Below are 21128 nucleotides of genomic sequence, written 5' to 3' on the forward strand. Positions count from 1 at the left end.
TTGCCATGACTGAACTTCATTAAGAGGGTTGTAACATTTAAACTGTCTTTAAAATGTGTTCTTCTTTTCCAGCTTGCCTGGCATTTATTACATGTGATGTAGGTGCCTTAAAGGACAGCAGCAAACTGTTATCATTGGCTTGGTTTTTCACATGAACATACTTTAACCATGCTATTTCAGAGATAAATACAGTGCCTTGCGAAAGTACTCGGCCCCCTTGAACTGGTCAATCTTTTGCCACATTTCAGGCTTCAAACATAAAGATATAAAATTAAATTTTTTTGTGAAGAATCAACAAGTGGGACACAATGGTGAAATGGAATGAAATTTATTGGATTTGTCAAACTTTTGTAACAAATAAAAACTGAAAAGTGGGGCGTGCAATATTATTTGGCCCCCTTGTGTTAATACTTTGTAGCGCCATCCTTTGCTGCAATTACAGCTGCAAGTCGCTTGGGGTATGTCTCTATCAGTTTTGCACATCGAGAGACTGAAATTCTTTCCCATTCTTCCTTGCAAAACAGCTGGAGCTCAGTGAGGTTGGATGGAGATCGTTTGTGAACAGCAGTCTTCACCTCTTTCCACAGATTCTCGATTGGATTCAGGTCTGGACTTTGACTTGGCCATTCCAACACCTGGATACGTTTATTTGTGAACCATTCCATTGTAGATTTGGCTTTATGTTTTGGATCATTGTCTTGTTGGAAGATAAATCTCCGTCCCAGTCTCAAGTCTCTTGCAGACTCCAACAGGTTTTCTTCCAGAATGGTCCTGTATTTGGCCCCATCCATCTTTCCATCAATTTTGACCATCTTCCCTGTCCCTGCTGATGAAAAGCAGGACCAAACCATGATGCTGCCACCACCATGTTTGACAGTGGGGATGGTGTGTTCAGGGTGATGAGCTGTGTTGCTTTTACGCCAAACATATAGTTTTGCATTGTGGCCAAACAGTTCGATTTTGGTTTCATCTGACCAGAGCACCTTCTTCCACATGTTTGGTGTGTCTCCCAGGTGGCTTGTGGCAAACTTTAAACGAGACTTTTTATGGATATCTTTGAGAAATGGCTTTCTTCTTGCCACTCTTCCATAAAGGCCAGATTTGTGCAGTGTACGACTGATTGTTGTCCAATGGACAGACTCTCCCACCTCAGCTGTAGATCTCTGTAGTTCATCCAGAGTGATCATGGGCCTCTTGGCTGCATCTCTGATCAGTCTTCTCCTTGTTCGAGATGAAAGTTTAGAGGGACGGCCGGGTCTTGGTAGATTTGCAGTGGTCTGATACTCCTTCCATTTCAATATGATTGCTTGCACAGTGCTCCTTGGGATCTTTAAAGCTTGGGAAATCTTTTTGTATCCAAATCCAGCTTTAATCTTCTCCACAACAGTTTCTCAGACCTGCCTGGTGTGTTCCTTGGTCTTCATGATGCTCTCTGCGCTTTGAACAGAACCCTGAAAGTATCACAGAGCAGGTGCATTTATACGGAGACTTGATTACACACAGGTGGATTCTATTTATCATAATCAGTCATTTGGGACAACATTGGATCATTCAGAGATCCTCACTGAACTTCTGGAGTAAATTTGCTGCACTGAAAGTAAAGGGGCTGAATAATATTGCACGCCCCACTTTTCAGTTTTTTATTTGTTAAAAATGTTTGACACATCCAATAAATTTCATTCCACTTCACGATTGTGTCCCACTTGTTGTTGATTCTTCACAAAAAATTTGAATTTTATATCTTTATGTTTGAAGCCTGAAATGTGGCAAGAGGTTGAAACGTTCAAGGGGGCCGAGTATTTTCGCAAGGCACTGTAAATATTAAAACGATAAAATCTCAAGAATGCAGTGTCTTGCAAAAAGATTTTGTGCCACTCATGACATTTTACATTCAGGCCAAAAAGTGTAAGTTTGGTCTCACCTAACCAGAGCCCCTTCTTCCACCTATTTGCTGTGGCTCCTACATGGCTTATGCAAATCGCAGAGAGGACGTATGGCTTTTGGTCAACAATAATTATTCTTCTTGCCTGATTTCTGGAGTGCCCAGTCAACAGATTCTCCCACTTGTGCTCTGGACCTCTACAGCTCCCCCACAGCTATTATAATTCTCCTTCCACTACGCAATAATACATTACTTTATGTTTTTCTTTAACAAAAAATCCCAATAAAATATACCAGTTTGTGCTTGCTATTTCACAATATGTTAAAAAACCTCAAGAGGTGTTAATACTTTTTGCAAGACACTTATCTATTTTAATTTAACTGTATATTATTTTCTGAAAATTTTAGATTTTATGCTATTTTCGTTGTTTGTTGACAGATTATGACTCCTGATCAAACCTAAAGTGTGACCTTTTGCTGGCAGTAAGATTTACTAGCCACCTAACAATGCATTTTTTACAGTACTCTATGAACAGATTACTGATAATCACATTAAATCAATGACTTTCAAACTGGGGTTCAAAATATCCATATGTGGTCAAGAATTGATGCAAAATTGGTACGAAGTGTCCAGAGGTAAACCAATTATCTTTGTACCTGAAAACGTTTGTTACAAAATGACCAAAACTCCAAAAGTACAAAACAGCTAAAGGTTTAATTTACTTTTTACAGTCTATCACATTTTTTTGGGATCTAAAGATAGATAAAACACCCAGCTCTAAAATTTGAGTGTTTGGACCCCTACATCAATGTGAGAATGAGACTTGTCAACCCGTTTGTTGTGAGTCTAGTGTCTAGTCTGTCTCAGAGAACTCAGCATCGGTGTCCCCCTCCAACCAAGACTCCTCAATTCCTGCCATAGCGCAGATTTTGACTTTGTTTGTTTTAAAATGATTAAAATTAGTTTTCGACATTTTTTTGTATTCCTTTCTGTAAAAAAGGTTGCTCTAATACAATTAACATGCTTTCAGGTTTTATGATAAGCAGCTGAGAGTTTTATCAGTTACATTTTGAGACAGTTTGACTTGGAGTACCTTTAACACCACACAGTCCTCTCAGGCTCCCCATTTAAGTTCTCACACTCAAAAATCGAGCCTCCGTGGGGACTTCGATATCCGGGTCACCTGCCCGGTCAGTCACCCAATCTGCTGGATCTCTGAGGACCTGCTGCACACCACTGCACTGCACCGGACCTCTCTCATTTAGACCCCGCAGGGGGTCTTTGTACTCAGTAGGCATGGCACCATGGGACAGCCCGGGACAGGTCTGTTTCCATCTGGGCCGGGGGTCTTTATCAGAACCACCTGCCAGAAAGGGTAGACCATATCTCAGACATCTTTTTTTCCTCTCCTGAGGAAGAGGAGAAATTACCTTCAGTGTTTTTGCATGCCATGGTTGAGGGCCAGCTCTGAGTGTGAACATATTCAAGTGTTTTTGATTCATCTCATGTATTGTGTCTGCGCGTAGATCCATTAACATTCAGATTTGAAGATCCTCAGATGTGAATTTGGAATCAGCATTGGTTTTGAAGGTTTTATAGACTTTAAAAGCTAAAATCAAAAATTCGACTTTGAGGAACAGAAGGAAAGAAATTACACTTTTGTTCTTCAAATACAGATGCTTTACAGTGTAAGAATGCTTTACTTCCCTGAGAATCTGAGGCCCGCTTAGTTTTAAATGTTTATTTGTAAAGAAAGTTTTGAAGGAAAGGTGCAAACATTATGCCATGTCTGTCTGTCTGTCTGTCTGTCTGTCTGTCTGTCTGTCTGTCTGTTTTCTCTCTTTCTTTTTTCTTTACTTGTTCATATCATGACCCTCATCAGCCCTAGAATAGTTTTAAGTTGTTTTTTGAAGGAAGGCAGGTATAAAATAACAGAGGGGCTGAGATGGTCCTTTGCAATGGGGTAAAAGGATGATTTACCGTCCCAATGCACATTCGGCACACCGTAACACCTCAGCAAAGTGTGTATCTGCCTACTGTCTGCAGTAATTTACGGTGAAGAATTGAATCTAAAGCACAAGAGTATTTTAAACACAAGAGGGCAATTCGTTTACCAAGAATTTTCTCTCAAAGTGTATAATATAAACCTGCACTCTTTTTGAAAAAACAAATACATGCAGCTCAGATGTTAAATCAGTATCAGTTCGTTGGTCCTTCTAGGATTCATTACAGTCATCCAGAAAGCAACTTCTGAGTCTTTTAAAATGTGTGAGATTTGTTCAGATGTACAGATCTTTCATTAAAAGTCCTCTTACTCAAACTGAGCCCAAACCGTCATCTCTGTCATAGGATCTTGTTAAAACACCTAGGATTGGATCTTCAATTCTTTTGGTTTCATGGCAGGCCAGCCACGTCAAACCATTAATCTGTCAATGGAGCTTTTATCTTGTTTTGTTTCTAATTGAAGATTAGATAAAAGGCTGACTGGCTCTCACTAACGCCTGACCATGCTTTTCCAGTTAGGGGTCTGATTTATAGTTATGGTGTAAAAACTAGACATGATTTTCATTATGTTTCTGATTCCAAAAACAGTAAATTTAGGTTAAAGATGTGTGTGAGCTGCTGGATGATAACTAATATTGTTGGAACAAGACAAAGCAGACAGACAATGTGAATAATCTTTGAAAATAATGTCCAGATAGATGGAGTTGGGCCAAATTCTGAAATCATGCACGCCCTCTTTCTTATATCACCCTGCTCATTATTTGATGTCATGCTTGGAAAACAGGTGTTTCTAATAGTGGGTTGCTGTCTTGATGATCCTGCACCCCTTCATTTTCTGATTAGGGTTCAGATATGATATTTCATGGTTGGAGCTAGGCTTATGATAGGAAGTGACTAGAGAGAGCTGTTCAGAAGACATGTGTGTAATAGATGCTGATTGGCTGTGGCTTGTGCCTGTGCAACAAGACGGAAACCATAAAGCAAGAGTAGGGCTCACCATAAAAGCAGCATTTTTTTGTCCTTCTTGGAGCTTTAAATGATTACACGGGGATTTCTCTGTCTTTAAAAACAGGTGCCATATTTATATGCTTCAAGTAAAACAGCAGTGCAGCTGATTGCATTCAGTTTTTTGTTTTTTTTATTCTCTTAATAAACAGAACCATCAGGCTTTGGGGTCCTTTTGTTTCAGTTTGGTCTATTACAGATGCATTGTGTCACTCTTTGAAGTCTGTGGCTAAGGACCAGGGCAGATGGTTGTGTTTTACAGGCAGAGGACACTTCTATCGTCTGATTAAGCCATTTTGTGAAATCAAAAATCATAATCATAAATGGCATGGTTCACAGTCCAGGAGCCGATTGCCTCTTCCCTTATTCGATTGGCTTTCAGAATCAGAATCAGAATCAGCTTTATTGCCAAGTTCGTACATACAAACAAGGAATTTGACTCCGGTACACTTGCTCTTTGGTTTTGTTTTTGCATTACAGAATATTGTTCCTACAGTTACAATTGCGGCTGCTATTGTTTAAAGCTGTTTCTCTAATACAGATTTCTATATACAGTTTAAACCAGATTTTTACATAAAATGTATAAAAACATTTAACCAATTTTTTCTCACTGTGGTGTTAAACCAGACTAAACCTTTCTTTTTTTGGTCAGTAAGGATAAAAACGTTTTCATTTGGTAAACTGACCTATACAGGAATAGCTTAGTCTGACTTGAATACAGATATTTTAAAAAGTAAATATGTATCTTCCTATAGTGCAAATATGCAAATATCTGATTTCAACTATGTATGAGGAAATGGACATAAAAATGCTGAAATCTAATTGAACTGCATTACACTCTATTCCCATTTATTTTGGTTCTTATCCTTGTTTGGGTCGCTTAAGTCTTATAAAATGAGCTACTGTAAATCTTGACACCAGATCAAACAAAATAACATTTTGTAACCTCCTGCTGGTTTATATTATTCATGTATAATAAGAAAAACTTTTCACTAAACTATCAGTAGAATATACAAATCATGCCCCTGGTGGGTATGAATCGATACATAGTCTGTATGAAATGTCCAGTGGTAGCCTGCACCATTTCATACCAGAAAAAGTCAGGTTTGAAATGAAACTGCAGTTTTCACGCAGTGCACTGCTACGAGGGTAAACATGTGAATGGTAAATGATGTTATTGCTGCTGTGATTCTTCTTCTGAGTTTTAAAAGGAACCAACAAGGCAAGTGAGAGATACATTACTGTCACCAACCGAAGGGAAGTATAGACAGGAATGAACTGTTCTTTGGGTTATGTGAGAGTTTTGTGACATCGTCAAGTCAATACTGGAATATGACAGTTGTCTGCCACATAAAAATATTATGGCTGTATTATTGTGAATAGTTTAATATAGCACTTTTCTGCTGTCTACAGTCAGCTGTCGCACTCCTTAAAGGTTTTCTGATAGCACACATTTTATACTTTATTCAAATAATGATTAGAGACAAGTTCTTTTTATTAATTCATGAGAGAAGCAACCTTTTGTGTTATAAATCCTATGAGCAGCAGTTCCTGCTTTTTTCTGTCTTCTTCTTTTCTCTCCTCAATGTAAACAAGCATGTTTTGCATTTAAACTGCAGTTTGCAACAGTTTCTGCAAATGGCCTATATGTGCAATTTATAACTGCATAGAGAGAAATGTTTCTGTTGGAAAAAAGAGAATAAAGAGACAAATGTTGTGTTTAAGTAAAAATATTCTGCTAACAAATAAGAGAGAAAACCAATCTGTATACATGAAATAAACGTTTATTTGAGTTTCTTCATGTGCTTGGCACTTGTATTTACAAGGAATCCAAAATGCCTCAAAAAAGAATAACTTCGCTAATTCCTGTTTGCACACATTTTAACAACAGATGGGTAAAATTGCTATACTGGTCAACTCTTAAATACACATCTTAGTACACACCACAACATACTTTACTCTCCTATAGTATTGCTTATTGTTCAACATTTCACACAACAACTTTTTTAAGCTTATAATATTGATTGCATTTGCCATCTCCTCTTTTATATATAATACAGTGAAGAAGTATTTATCTCCTGACACATTTTTTCTGTTTTTCCTTTTTTGCCACACTTAAATGTGTCTAATTGTAATTCAGGCCAGTATTTTCTGAGTGAAGGTAAAATGCAGTTTTTCTATGCTTTTCTTCACTAAAACAATAAAAGATATCCATGGGCCTACATGAAAACATAATTGCCCCCTAAACCTAACAACTGTTAATCCACCCCTGGTGGAAACTACTGCCATCAAGCATCAGATAACTGACAATAAGTGTTTTGTATCACTGTAGAGGAGTTTTGGCCCACTCTTCCACACAGAATTGTTTTATTTAGCTACTTTGAAGAGTTTTAAATCAATCTCTTTAGGGTCATGCCACAGCATCTTAATCGAATTTAAGTCCAGGCTTTGACTAGACCACTCCAATACCTTTCCAAGACTAATTGTTTTATGTTGTTTTAAGTCATTCACAGGTGAAATTGATGGTGCGTTTTGGGATACTGGCTTGCTGCATTTTCCAACTGCCCTTAAGCTAAGGTCATAAACTGATCTATGGATGCCATTTTTTCCCAGAATCTTTCTTGTTGTTGAATCATGAACACTGACATTAATTGAGACGAATGAGGCTTGTAGTGCTCTAAATTATGTTCTGAGTGTTCTTGGCAGACTCATCAATGCGCTCTTGGACTAGTCGACCGGTTCCTCCTGGGAAGGTTTACTGGTTTTCCATGTTTTCTCCATGTTTGGATAATGACTCTCATTTATAATCTGCGACCCAAACGCGGGTAAGCGGAAGACTGGATGGATGGATGGATGGATGGATGGATGGATGGATGGATGGCAACTCACTCTAGTTTGTTGGAGTCTCCCAAGGCTTTGTAAACTTTCTCAGACTGATCAATAATTATGTTTTTTATCTGTTCTTAAATTTATTTAGAGCAGGAGATAATCTGTTTCTTTTGGAGATCTTTAGTCTACTTCATGTTGTCAGACAGGTTCTTTTTGAGTCATTTCCTCATTCTATGGATCTGGCAGGAATCCGCCCTGCTGGTGGCTTTGGGAATTCAACCCAGTTGTCATGGTTAATCACAGTTAATTCATGATTTTCACACAGGACCAGGCTGGTTTGGATGCTTTTTTCGCCTAATAATTGAAATCCTAATTTGAACATCTTTTTTGTATTGACTCAGGCTTTCTTTGTCTGATGTGATCTGAAACATTTAGGTGTGATAAAACAGCAAAGCAGAAAGAAATACAAATACTTTTCCACTATATGCATATATATCTCATAAATCCCACAAACAATGGGAAATTTCCAGTTTTTACAGAAAACAGTTAGATGAAGTTGCATGGTGGAGTCCTGTTCTCACATCTACTATACAGTAAACAGAACTGGCTCTGTTTTCCTGGGTAAGCAGCCTCCTCTGCATCCAAGTTCTTCACCTCCTGCATCGACGTGGAGCAATGAGTCATTCACTGATATTGTCCAGTTGACCCTTTCATTCTGTCCAAAACCTCAGACCACGACAGAGTGCCACTGACCCTTTGACATTCCTCAACAAAAATGGCATTGAAGTAAAAACCTCTGGATGTCACTGAGGATTCTTTGGATGCAGCATGGCAGTGCAAACTGATGACCTTTGAGTTCCTACAAATCAAGAATGAGTCAGTCGAAGGAGCTGTTTCTATTATTGCACCATAACATATAAACATCTCTTTTGGACCAGAGCTCCTGGACTCCCTTTTGTTCTTCATACACTAATCCGAATTTGCCATCAAACAGTAAGAACATTGAGCTGCTTTCAATGTGTTTTCTTTATCAATATAAAAATAATTAAATATACGTTTTTACGTGTTATGTATTGCTTTTTGAGTGGTAGGGTGTTTTTTTTTTTTTTTACTAAAAAGTCTTACTCAACTCTGTCTGAACATGTTAATGTAAAAATGGTTAAACCACACCACCAACACTCACTGACTGCAGCTTTTCTTTTCACCTGATATTATTTCAGCAACATGGAACAGATTAAGGGAGGATCAAAGTTTTTACACCATGTGCATGGACATTTGAGAAGAGGAGCTATACTGACGTCCATCGCATGAGCTGCTGCCCTGCTGGCTGCTTGTAGTGTTGCCGATCATGTGCACAGTGTCCATGCTTCCGTTGGGTAGGTACTGGCGCTCAGCAAAGGCCCCTGCAGGAGCGGAGGAGCAGAGCAACCCTCCTTGGGGCTTATCTGGGCTGGCAGCCAGGCGAGGAGAGGTGGGGAAGTTGTATCCATATAGGTTGTAGGGGTTGTGGAGGGAGAAAGCATTGTAAGATCCCTGCTGCACGTGGTGGTGGCTGCCACTGAACATGTGAGTGGAGGAAGAAGACGACCCCGATGAAGAGGATGAGGCAGAACTGGAGCTTCCTCCAGCCTGCATCACATACTGAAGCTGAGAGGCTGGGAAAGAGCCAAGCTGACTGCCATAGGCGTCCATCTTGCCGCTGGTGCTGCTGCCACTTCCACCGCCAGTTAAGGAACCATGAGTGCTGCCCTGCATGCCTGCAGCAATCAGGGAGGAAGTCCTCTGTGGCAAGAAGGAGTCAGATGGCTGGGCAGAAGCCACAGCTCCCCCTGTAGCCTGGAGACGGCCGTAAGAACTGTCAGCCAGGCCACCGTAGCCTTGCAGAGCAGCCATGTTACTACGAGCACAGGCAGGGTACTCTGATAAGCCCAAGTTGCAAAGCTGACTTTCTCTGCAGCCAACATTAAAGGTATTCGGGGCCAGGTGGAAGGCTGGCGGGGAGCAGGATGGGGACAGGAGGTGTGCTGCACTGGATGGAGAAGGTGTTCCCGTGCTGGAGGTGGTGGGAGAAGTCCCTGTGCTGCCACCTGGAAAATAATATGCAGATTGAGTAGCTAGGTGAATGTGTGTTTGTGTATGAGTTTGAATGAAGAACTGGTTAAATTGTCAGAAACAATGAAAAGGGTTCATGAATCTGAACCATGAATCTGGAAGAAATATTATGAGGTCACAACAAATAATAAATGAGACAAACTTTCCAAAAACTCAAACATTATGTAGTTTCCATCTTTAAATCCAAGGTTAAGGAAAATGTAATCATTTTCTGGAAATAAATTAATTGTATGTGACATTTAACATTAAATTCTTGAAGAATGAATGTCTGCTGGCTAGATGTCCATCTTGGCCACTGTCCACCAGACAAGATAAAAGAGAAGATGATGAGCAAAGCAGAAGTGCACAATTAAACTATCATATTCCTTTACTGTATTTGAGTTAGAACAGCAATAACAATTTACGTGCATTTTACAGTAATTTGTGCACACTTTGCTCTCACTGTAAAACAACATTTGCCTACCAAAATAAAAATATTTTACTCACTGTCAAAGTGCCTCACTATGTCCCTCTATAAGTTCTGTATTTTGTCACCAAACTCCTCTAAATATAAACATTAGATCTTTTAACAAAAAGCTTTCGCTAATTTAATCAACCACATTGGTATGATTTGTTTCCAGGCTCTTTGTCTACTACACCATGACTTGCATCTTTCACTTTATGGTTCTCTTCCAAAAGGTGTATTTAAGCATCCATAAGGTTATTCCGATTCATGACACAATCAAGAAGATTTCAAATAATCAGTGTTAGAGTGCCTGACTAAATTCAACTTCCCATCATTGTTGTTAGTCTGCAGACTGTGATTTTTTGTCCAATGCTGCCCAACCAGTGGCTGCATTTTGGGCAGTCAGTTTTTAAAAATCAAGGACTGTCTGTATGTGCAAAGCCTGAATAACCGTCTGTGACAAAACCCAACTTTACAATTATGTTGACAATAAAAGAGAGACTGTATTGCCTTCTGCAGCTTCCTTTTGGCTCTGCAGCCCGCCGCCCCCATTCTTAAAGCAAAGTGCCAAGTTTGTGGAGCAGGGGAACAACTTTTCTGTATGTTTTGTCCAAAAACAATTAAATGGAATAACACTGAAATAAGCCAACTGATCAACAAGTCATATTAAAATAGAGGGGAACATACTACATTAGCCTAGCACTAAGCAAAATCCTCTGGGTGAAAACATTATCAGCAGAAAAAAGACAGGAGTGTGAATACTGTAGCTGTGTGTGCTGAGTCAAGAATATATTTAGAAACCAATGACTGAGATATGCACATCTCAGGAATGCCTTTTTAAAACATTATAGAAGCTTTCTTAAACTAGTTAACCCTGTGTTCGCACAACATATTAACGCTGTTGGACAGAAACTTCAGTTAAGACTAAATACCTGTTGCAATCAGGAAAAATAGATAGGAGACTCCAGCATCATTGGTGAGTACATTTGTAATGTATCCCATGTAATACTGAGGAAATGTAATCTATTATTTTACTTTAAAACTCTTGAGTTTTGAAACCTATACATGGAGTTCAGTTTATTAACTTTATTGTCAGATTGAGATTCTGTATCAGCAAATTCCCAATAAATGACTCAGATCAGAATTTAATAAAAAGAAATCCTGATCAGGACATCCCTAGTTAAAAGCTAGAGGGTATATAATCAGGTCGTACACATGCGCTGAGTCAGACTTATAATGTAAGCTGAACAAACACTGGATCCACCTCCACCTTTTTAAACTTTTCCTCTCAGGCTAACTGCAAGTTTTACTCTTTAAAATTGTCCTTGACACAGGATCACAAACAGGTCTGTATGCTATTTGCCTGGTCAACAGATCTGCTCCATACATATGTAAGATATACATACAGTATAACGCTGTTGGAACAGATGATAACCACAAGCCAAACAATAGCTGTGGGATATCAGTCACATACTTTTCTATTAATGAGACTCTGGCAAACGTTCCTGCTGCTGTCGGAGAAATTCAATTTGAAACTAGAATGAGGAGGAGGCATAACTAAATGATCCAGGAGTTGCTTGGCTGGGATTCTGATTTTGCACCATATGCCTTCGATAATATGACTATCCTGCTTGGCCAAGAGAGAACGATAGCATGGTGATGTCATGTTTTCCTCCAGTTAGCGGGATTCAAGGCGCTTCAGCGCAGGAGGGAGAGCAATTGATTGTTTGAAGGGAAAAGGACAATGTCTGTCGCCAAAAGGGTTGAAGGCTCCACGTGTACACACAGTTATTGCTCTTTAAATTAAAAAAATTTGGTTCTTAAAGGGTGACAAAGAGTTTACTGGCAGAGTAATAAGATTAATTAAATCCTAATTACTGCAGAGGATATTTAAGATGACAAACACATGTTAGCCTGCTCAAAGATGTGGAACATCACGTCATACTGACCTCCAGTGGTAATTTACAAAAGGTCAGTGAGAAAAAAAACAGTTGTTTCACACCGGCAAGGTCTTTGGAATGACCAATTACTAAGTCCAGTTGGCGACACTGGAGAGGTGAGAACATTAGGTGGTGCAATTGACGATGACTTTGAGCTGTCCAAAACTAGTAGTGTAATGATTTCATATAGGAGGCCTACACATGATGTGAAATGTTCAGCAGAGGCAGACAGACCTGCCAAAGAAGCAGCGTATGGCCAAGCTCAAGTGAAGGACCAGCATAGCTGATGCAGTGTGTGGTGATATATGGGGAGAAAATATGCAGAGAAAGTTTATGTTGGGATAGTGAAGTAGAAATAGGTGCATAGTACCTTTCAAAGTATTAATAATACAGTGAAGTAGTTGCGAAATTATTTATACCGACTACAGTTTGTGGTTATAATGTGAAAAAATGTGGAAAATAATAAAATTTGTTCCATGTTACAACCATGAACTTCTATCCGTTGTGTTGGAATTCTGTGTGATAGACCTACACAAAGTGGTGCATAATTATGAAATGGAAGAAAAATTATACATGCTTTTCAATATTTTTACAAATGAATGTGTGACATAGCCAAATCTCCACCTCAAACAAGAGGTATGATAACCATGAATAAAATTTAGTCCAACCATTTGCCTTCAGACGTCACCTGGTAAGGGTCTTCTGGAGGCAGAAGACAAAAATAGAGTCCAACTGTGTGAAGCAGCATTTGATGAAGGCCTCAGAGGTTTGTTTGATAATATTAGTGATCAGCATCACATAGCAGACAGGTCAGAGATAAATATGTGCAGAATTTTAAAGCAGGGTTAGTTTATAAAACAAGATGCCACCGTTTACACATGTCATCTATAGCAGAGACATGGAAAGTGATCAAATTACCCCTGTAAAAATACCCCTGTAAAAAAAAAACTAGAATCAATCTGTTCCAAGAATATTTATGTGTTGGAATGGCCTAGTCAAAGACCAGACTTAAATCCAACAGATTTGAAAATTAATCACAGCATTTTGCAAAGAGGAATGGTCCAAAATGTCCGTGTCAAGATGAGCAAAGCTAGTAAAGACATTTGCCAAACAAATTGCAGCTTTAATTGCAATTAAAAGAGATATGGCTAAATATTGACTAAAGAGAGGCGGAATCCAAATGGTTGTTAGTTGTTAGAAATTTTGAAAACCATGTAACATTTTCCATCAACTTAGCAATTATGCACTACTTTGTTCTGATCTTTCACAAGAAAAATAAAAAAACAAAAAACATTGAAGTTTGTGGTTGTAATGTGAAACATTTTTCAAAGCAAAGCACATAAATCCCAGAATAATAAGCTTCCAGAGAGCAGTACAACTGAAGGGTTCAGTTTACAGTTCAGGTCAGGTCCAACATTGTAGAAACCAACACATTTCTACAGCTCATTCTCTGTCTTGTATCAACTATTTTTTGTTGTTGGACTGAGAAGAGAAAATATAATGACTTATGGTAATATGTCTCATCTGATGGATTTCTGACCTTCACAATAAATCACACATACATCTATTCTTTCTGTTGGAGCTGCCAATGCTCTCCTTTCTGGTTTATCCATGTGGGTAAGGGATCAGATCAAAGTCTGCCATATATTTGCCATAAAATTAAAAGTTAACTGATTTAACTGACAGAGTATTTTCATGAACCCCATATACCTTGTTGTTTTTGCATATTGGTGAAATCTTCAAATGTGAGGGTCCTCACAGGAGGTCTCCAGAAAGCATATGTCTCCATTATCGCTTCCAGGCCAGTTCTGAAAGAAAGAAGTGAAGAGAAAGATGTTTTAGGTCATACGTGTAGAACAATAATCACCTCTGCATATGTGTGATGACCAATGACATGAGAGCAGAGTGGGGGAGATTCGTATTTTTGTTGCACTGGGATTAATTTTAACATTTCATTGCTTTGTATTTACACCTCAGATTACTTTTGCTACCTTTATCATTACTGTCATAGATGGCTTTCTTCTTGCCTTTGTGTGTTCTTTAAAAAATATGCTTTGAGTGAGTTCCATACATACCTGACCACTTTGTGAGCTGTTCTGACAGAATGACATGTTTCTACTGAAGTTGATCAGGCCTTTTAAAATCCAGACGTCCTAAAGTAATAGTTTGAAAGTTTTGAAGAAGGGTTATATGAGAAGGTTATATTAGGTTACCCTCTAACCTGTATTGTAGTTGAAAATTCATTTAACCAACCTAGCTTTAATAAAAACAAAACCGTTTCGACCGTTCCATTGAGCTAATTAGTGAAATGAGTCCAGTGTCAAATATTTCATATGAATGATGTTTCATCATACATTTAGAGCACTGTCATTGAGCTTGCATTACATTGCTATTTACTGAAATGTGTATATTTATTTACAACAAACAACAAGTCACAGACATGTCTGTAATAACATATAGTTACATTGTATCTAGGGTATTTAAAGGGGGTCCTGGTCATTATGCCACTTTATTTTATACCTGACTTTTTTAGGCTGATTAAACTAACTTTCTAAAACATATTTATTATCTGTTTTGTGTACATCTGGCTTTTGTGAGTTAATTATATTTGATCTGGATTCACAATCTCTCTTGTTCTAAGAAAGTCAATGGATCTAAACAGAGTTTAGAACCAAAATATAGAGAATAAAGTGTTTTCAGACAATGAGATGTAATTAAATGAAATTACATGTCACTTGTGAGCATTTATTGACCATTTATTTCTATGATTCATGAAAATACTCGCCTGTAATGCCAAATAAATGGATACACTATGGTTTAAGTGCATGGGTATGAAATGGTTTGTTTACAGATAGAAGTAGGAAGGGATGCATATGTGCAAAATGGGGAGTAATATTTAGCTAAGAGGCAAAGTGACAGCCTTCACTGCAAACAACTATAGACTTCTCAGTAAATAACCATTTTTTAAGGCATTTTTTGCGGAAGCCAGTCAATGAGAACTCAGCCAAGGAAACCAATTAGTTGACCTCATGCCTTTAATTAATCAATAGCAGGTTACAGATTCCATAAAGATCTGGTGGCGACAATGAGAAACAACATTCCTCTAAGATTTATAGAAACACTTCCAGCTCAAACTGTCACACTTACACCCCTCGCGCCCCAGATTTTCTGAAGTCAGAGCCAATGCTATACTTCTGGATCTTACATGTCTGATTTCCTGCAAGACATCAGTCATTAAGTTCGTTGCGATTGCTCAGCCGAACAACATCCATGTCACTACACTAAAGTTATGTTAGTTGAGGCTACCGGCTGTATCTATCTGTCTGATTGATCGGTTGAGTTAACCTTTGCTTTTTGCCTCAGAATGTTGTTTGAGCAACAAAATCTAAACTCATGTAAATTTAATTGGAGTAGAGTTTATATGTTCTCTATGTGCATGCATGGGTTAGCTCCAGGTAGCAAGGTTTTGTTCTATAGTTTATAAAAATGCATGTTAGGTTGGTTTCTGACTTTAAATTGCCCTTAGTTGTGAACCTGTAGGATTGACAGTATGTGAGTGAGATTTTACCAGCTAGAAGCAGCATGGTTCATTGGTGTGATGTGGTTTTATTATTGATTTATTTTGGTCTTTTAAAATTTTTGATTTTATTATAACTTTCTGAAATACATTCGTTTTCAAGTTCATTGTTTGAATATTAATGATATGCACAGTCAGACAGTTAATCATCAGTCCAAAGCAAACACAACTGTTTTGGCAGAAAGATTTATATTTAAATTAATTTTTTAATTAATTTCAACCACAGGTTAAAACAAACAATACAAGTGGTGAGTTTGAACAGCTTTTACAGGTAATCAAATCAGCAAATGACTAATCTAACACAGTGGGTTTGCAGAAGAGGGAGGGCGATTGATGCTGTGTGAGTATTTCACAGAGCGACAGAAAAGTTAGCGGCAGCTGTCTGAGGCCGAAACTAGCAGACGAAGTGCCACAGAGAGGCAGGGAACTGAAGTCTGGTTGGAGGAAACTAGGGCCATTAAAATGGAGGAAGGTTTTTACTGTGCACATAAATCTGAGGTGACATTTCATCTTGAATCCCCACATGCCTCTCTGTCCTGCTTGATTTACCTCCCCCGCACACCGCTCAGCCTCTTCCCGGGGAAACTAGTACCCGTCAGTGTTATTTTAGGCCTACTAACTCTCAGAGCGTGGCAGCTCGTTAGTGCGCCTTGCTAATCTACCCAGCCCTCGCCATCACTGCGATCATTCATGCGCCCCAACTGCAGTGGGACCAAAACACAATAAATGAGCTGTGTCCTCCTGGCAGTCCATGAAACCCTCTCACCAGGACACAAACGAGGACACCTCTATGAGTTACTGTGGAGCCTAGCTTAAATCTATATTAGGATGTAATAAGAAATTCAGAATAATAAAAAACATTGGTGTTTAATGTGATAATTGACTGTGGGGGTTTGCCCGTTTCATTATTATGGAATTTCCACTGGATGCAGGAAAAGTGGGTAGTGTAAATACATGTACAATGATTGTTTATGTAATTCATATCCGATTCTAATATTACCTCATTAAAGTTTTAAAGTAATTTTAACAATAAAATATGTCACAGGCATTTCATGCTTAACTTTTTTCTGATAGTTTCAACTGCTGCCTTCTACTATGATATTTTCTCAGTGTTTAATGAGAGAATATATATCAGGTTCTAAAACAAACATATTGCTTAAAAAGAACAGGCGTGACTGACATTTTTGGCAAGATTGGTAAAGTTTCTTTGCTGCAACAGACTTGGCTTTTAAGCAGATTCTACAAACTTTCAGTGGAGTTGAAGTCAGTGCGTTGGGACGGACATCTAGAAAGCTGACTACAAGTCTTCTAAAACCAGTTTTGTTGTGCTTTGGACCATTGTCCCTTTTCTTGATTCTTTTTCTTTTACAATAAATAATAACCTCTGACAGAATACCTCTTACTGTTAATTAAATTATACTAAAAACAAAATCTAATTATTGAATCAAGTGTGATTCAATCTGGAATGTGCCAATTAACAAAAAAAACTAAATTACAAATCAAAACTAAAGAATAGAGAGGCACGGAGAATCTGCCAATATTCAACACGTAACTCAATTCAGTTCTTGTCCAAATAGTGAATGCACCATACTGATTCCTTTTAGTTCCATCCACGCCGACACTTTAAAATACTGAGGGAAGAAGAGTCAAATTAACTTTTCAGTACTGGCAAGGTGTTTCAAAATTGAGTCAGAGGAAGCAAACTGATGTCAGAAGATATTTAAAGCAAAACTGTCTTCTATGACATGTCAAGAAATGCCTGCACTTCATTCAGGCTGCTAGAGAGCAAGACTTACTGCACATAACTGGAAGGCTGAAAGGAGTACAGCATAACTGTTCTGCTTTAAGCCACTTTTTGTTATGGAAATGTTCACAGCCTTTTAGAAATAGCAATATTAAGTCTAGGATCTACATTCTAGGATGCATCTCTAGGATATAAACACATTGACATTTAAGTAATGCTGGCTGTGTTAACTCCTCTGATATCTAATACACGATGCTAATGATAGAGAAAAATATCAACTCTAGATCATTTTGTCTTTGTTTCAAAGTAGTAAAATCCTGTTTTAGAGCTACAACTTTCTCACACATGAGTTGATGCCTCTCCTCCTAGTTCTTAAAGATAAACTGGAATCAGCTAAAATCAGTAACGGCAGATCAAAGTTTACAAAAAAACGAACACAGACTGATTGGTGCAGCTCCTTAGAGGAAGGAACTCAAGTTCTGAGTTAGACAAGAAGTCAATCATTAAACTTTCTGAGAGGTCTATTTTGAATGGATACTAAACAAATTTACAACATGAAAATAAATTCACTTAATTATGCCAAAACAGCAGCATTAAAATCAACATTTAGAGCCGTACATTATTTGTAATTTTGATGAATAAAATTGTGTATGACTCAGAGGGTTTTTTAAATATAGCAGAAGTAGAGTGATCAGTCTTCGATCGGACAACAAATCCCAGAAGGGCTGCCGACAAGGAATCCAAATCTGCACGTGAGGATGAATTCATTTTCCCTTGCTTTTCTCTATGGACAAATATCTCACTTTCTGTTATCTTTTCATCTGTTGCTTTCCTGCAATAAAACTCTGATGCCAGTTCATAAATCATACAGTCTATTGTTTGAAAAATGAAAAAAGATGTGTCAAATATCTGTGTGCTTAATAATGCAGACCAGATGAAGGAGGCTGCTTTCATGTGAGAAGGGACTGTTGGTTTAACATCCCTCTCATTCCCTTCCTCCTCCATCACAATGATATTTATTGGTATTCAAAGACTGATGGATAACATGGCAAATCAAAAGAAAAAAGGCAGATATAAAAAACAGCGAGTCTTTTGATTTACTGTACAGTCAATATCCTCAGTAATATAATTTGTTCTCTTCTCTCCCTCTATGCTTCATGATAGAGACAATACATAGTGACAAAAACACTGATCATATGGTGTTTGATGAAGGTAGATAAAGACATCCTACACAACAAATAGAGTTTCACAATAATGCACGGCTTTCCAATTAAGTGAATCGTACAGTGTCTGCGAAGTCCAGACAGTGTTAATGTGGTGATTCATGGAAAAAATGTCTAGACGTCGAGGTCAAGGGGGATACAATTCGTTACACAAAGCTGTTGTTCTAAAAGCATTTTATAACCTAATTTTACTCTGAAACGGTTTAGATTTCTTTTTTATTGTTTCCATGAATAAAGGTTTTATAAACTGGCAGGAATTCATGGTTAAACTTTGAGGCAGACAGACTAACAGACCCAGGTGGTTATAGGGCATGGGAATGGTGGAACATCTGCCAATGTTGAACCAGGACCAATAACTTCACCTCAGTGAGCACCTGCTAAAGGGGTACAAATGACAGAGTTTTTCTGAGTGACGGCATAATTATTCTACAACTCGCTCAATTTCCTGATGCCCGTTCCTCCTTTAAACCTGTCTCCTTTTCAGTCAAATAAAGACCGAAAACTGTCGGCACTGAAAGTTTCTATTATTTAAATTACAATGCAAAAATCCATTAAAGCAAGAAAGTGGTGCTTAGTTCAAGAAGACAATATGTGGTTTGGGTTTGAGCAGCAGAACTTAATGGATCAATTTAAGAAAACATTTTTGTAGAATAAAAGGCAGGTTTTTCTTAACTGAACGCATTCCTCAAAAAACCCATTTCTGGCTGATTAAGCTAAGATTATACATATTTTTTTTGGAACATAATGTTAAAACTTTGGTATAATGAATAGGTTAAATTTATGGATGGAAGGAGTTAAAAAAGCACTCTAACAGGATTTTGTCTGTACCTGTTTCGGCCTGAGTCCCGGAATCCTTTGGCAAACGGGTTGCGATCAATCTTTAGTCTGGTGATCTGTATAAATGGCAGACAGAACAATGAATTCTCAAATTGATAAATTGAACTTAAAATTAACTTGCAGCAAGGTTCTTCTTAAGGATACGATGTATTATTAGATACATGTAAAAAATACGTAACACTGACATTTTCTTTTCTTTAAGAAATTAAATAATTAACACTTTTTAAACATATTTTTTTTACAGATCCTTGAATATGCTAAGCAAAAAACAAATTTCTTGAAATAATAAAAAATGGGTCTGTTTACCTGCTGGTTCTGGTAGGCAGTGACGGTTGTAAAGACGGTCTCAGAGAAGCTAAATGTTTTAACTCCCTCTCCACTTGGCACAGGTTTGTTAGCAGACAGTTCACTGCTGAAGTCCTTCCTGATGATGTGAACACGGGGCTGATACTTGTGCATGGAGTGGAGGATGATCTGAATGTGCAAAAAAACAAGGGATTTAAAAGCTGTGTGTTTTTCGTGTCAGCAGAGGTGATGTATTGCAGCGCAATGAATGTCTAGAGGAAATATTTCAGTAAGGGCTGAAGGCCATCTTACAGTGCTGAGAAAAAGTATGTGCTTCCTGTGAAGTTTGTTCATTTTTGTCCCTCTTAAATGTTTAATATCCTCAAATAAATGTCAATATCAGACAGAGGAATACCCTCCCTTGTTCAAAAAAGATTAACCACGTTAATGAGTTAAATCCAGTAGCCGCATCAAGACCTGATTACAGCCAGACCGGTTTAATCAAGAAATCCCTTGCACAGAACCTGTCCACAACTTGGGCTAGGCTACAAATCTCCAAGAAAAACAATCAGATCCTGATCTAAAGAAACTTGGCAACAGATGACAAACAGTCATTGACAGATGTCCATCTTGAAAGAGTTGCAAATCCATTCCAGAGAACTACGGAGTAGCTGGACAACCAACATTACTCAAAGAGCGCATTAATGACCCATTCAGGAGGTCCCAAAAAAACTCAGAAGAACATCTTAAGCACTGGAGGTATCACTAGGCTCAGTTACGGTCAGAGTTCATGATTTAACAATATTAAAGAGCCCGGGCGGAAATGTTATCCATGGAGATTTTCAAGACCAAAATTACTGCTAACAAAAAGAAGAAACAAACATACTGATGATCCCCCAGTTTTTTTTTTTATATTCTGTGGATTGACGAGACATCCTTTTGCATCTGGAAAAAACCTAACACAGCCATACATGCTTCAGGACCCAGAAGACCTGCAATAATTGATGTAACAATGAATTCTGCTTATTACCTGAAAATCCTGATGGAGAATGTCTGAACGTCAAGCACATCAAGGTTAGGTATAGCACACCAACAAGTCCATCCCTGAATGCATGCTTTCCCATCAATCGACAAAATATAACAAATTAAAATGGTTTTAGATTGGCATAGTCAAAGTCCAGACCTAAACCTGACTGTTATGCTGCTGAGCATGACGCTCTAAAACCCTCCAGTTTGGCTAAATTA

At 38.1% G+C, this 21128-nt stretch overlaps 1 protein-coding gene across 1 annotated transcript in view; it reads right to left on the reverse strand.

Moving 5' to 3' along the window:
* Positions 1–6657: 6657 nt before the first annotated feature.
* tbx15 (T-box transcription factor 15) overlaps positions 6658–21128 on the reverse strand; it is a 47784-nt gene continuing 33313 nt past the window's right edge. Inside the window, exons 5-8 of the mRNA XM_047369569.1 lie at positions 19905–20072; positions 19590–19654; positions 13928–14025; positions 6658–9807 (exon numbers count right to left, since the gene is read on the reverse strand). Of these exons, the coding sequence (XP_047225525.1) occupies positions 8975–9807; positions 13928–14025; positions 19590–19654; positions 19905–20072 (1164 nt within the window). The 3' untranslated portion in view covers positions 6658–8974. The remainder of the gene's footprint in view (positions 9808–13927; positions 14026–19589; positions 19655–19904; positions 20073–21128) is intronic.

The sequence above is a fragment of the Girardinichthys multiradiatus genome, chromosome 7, assembly GCF_021462225.1.
Source record: "Girardinichthys multiradiatus isolate DD_20200921_A chromosome 7, DD_fGirMul_XY1, whole genome shotgun sequence".
Lineage (NCBI taxonomy): Eukaryota > Metazoa > Chordata > Actinopteri > Cyprinodontiformes > Goodeidae > Girardinichthys > Girardinichthys multiradiatus.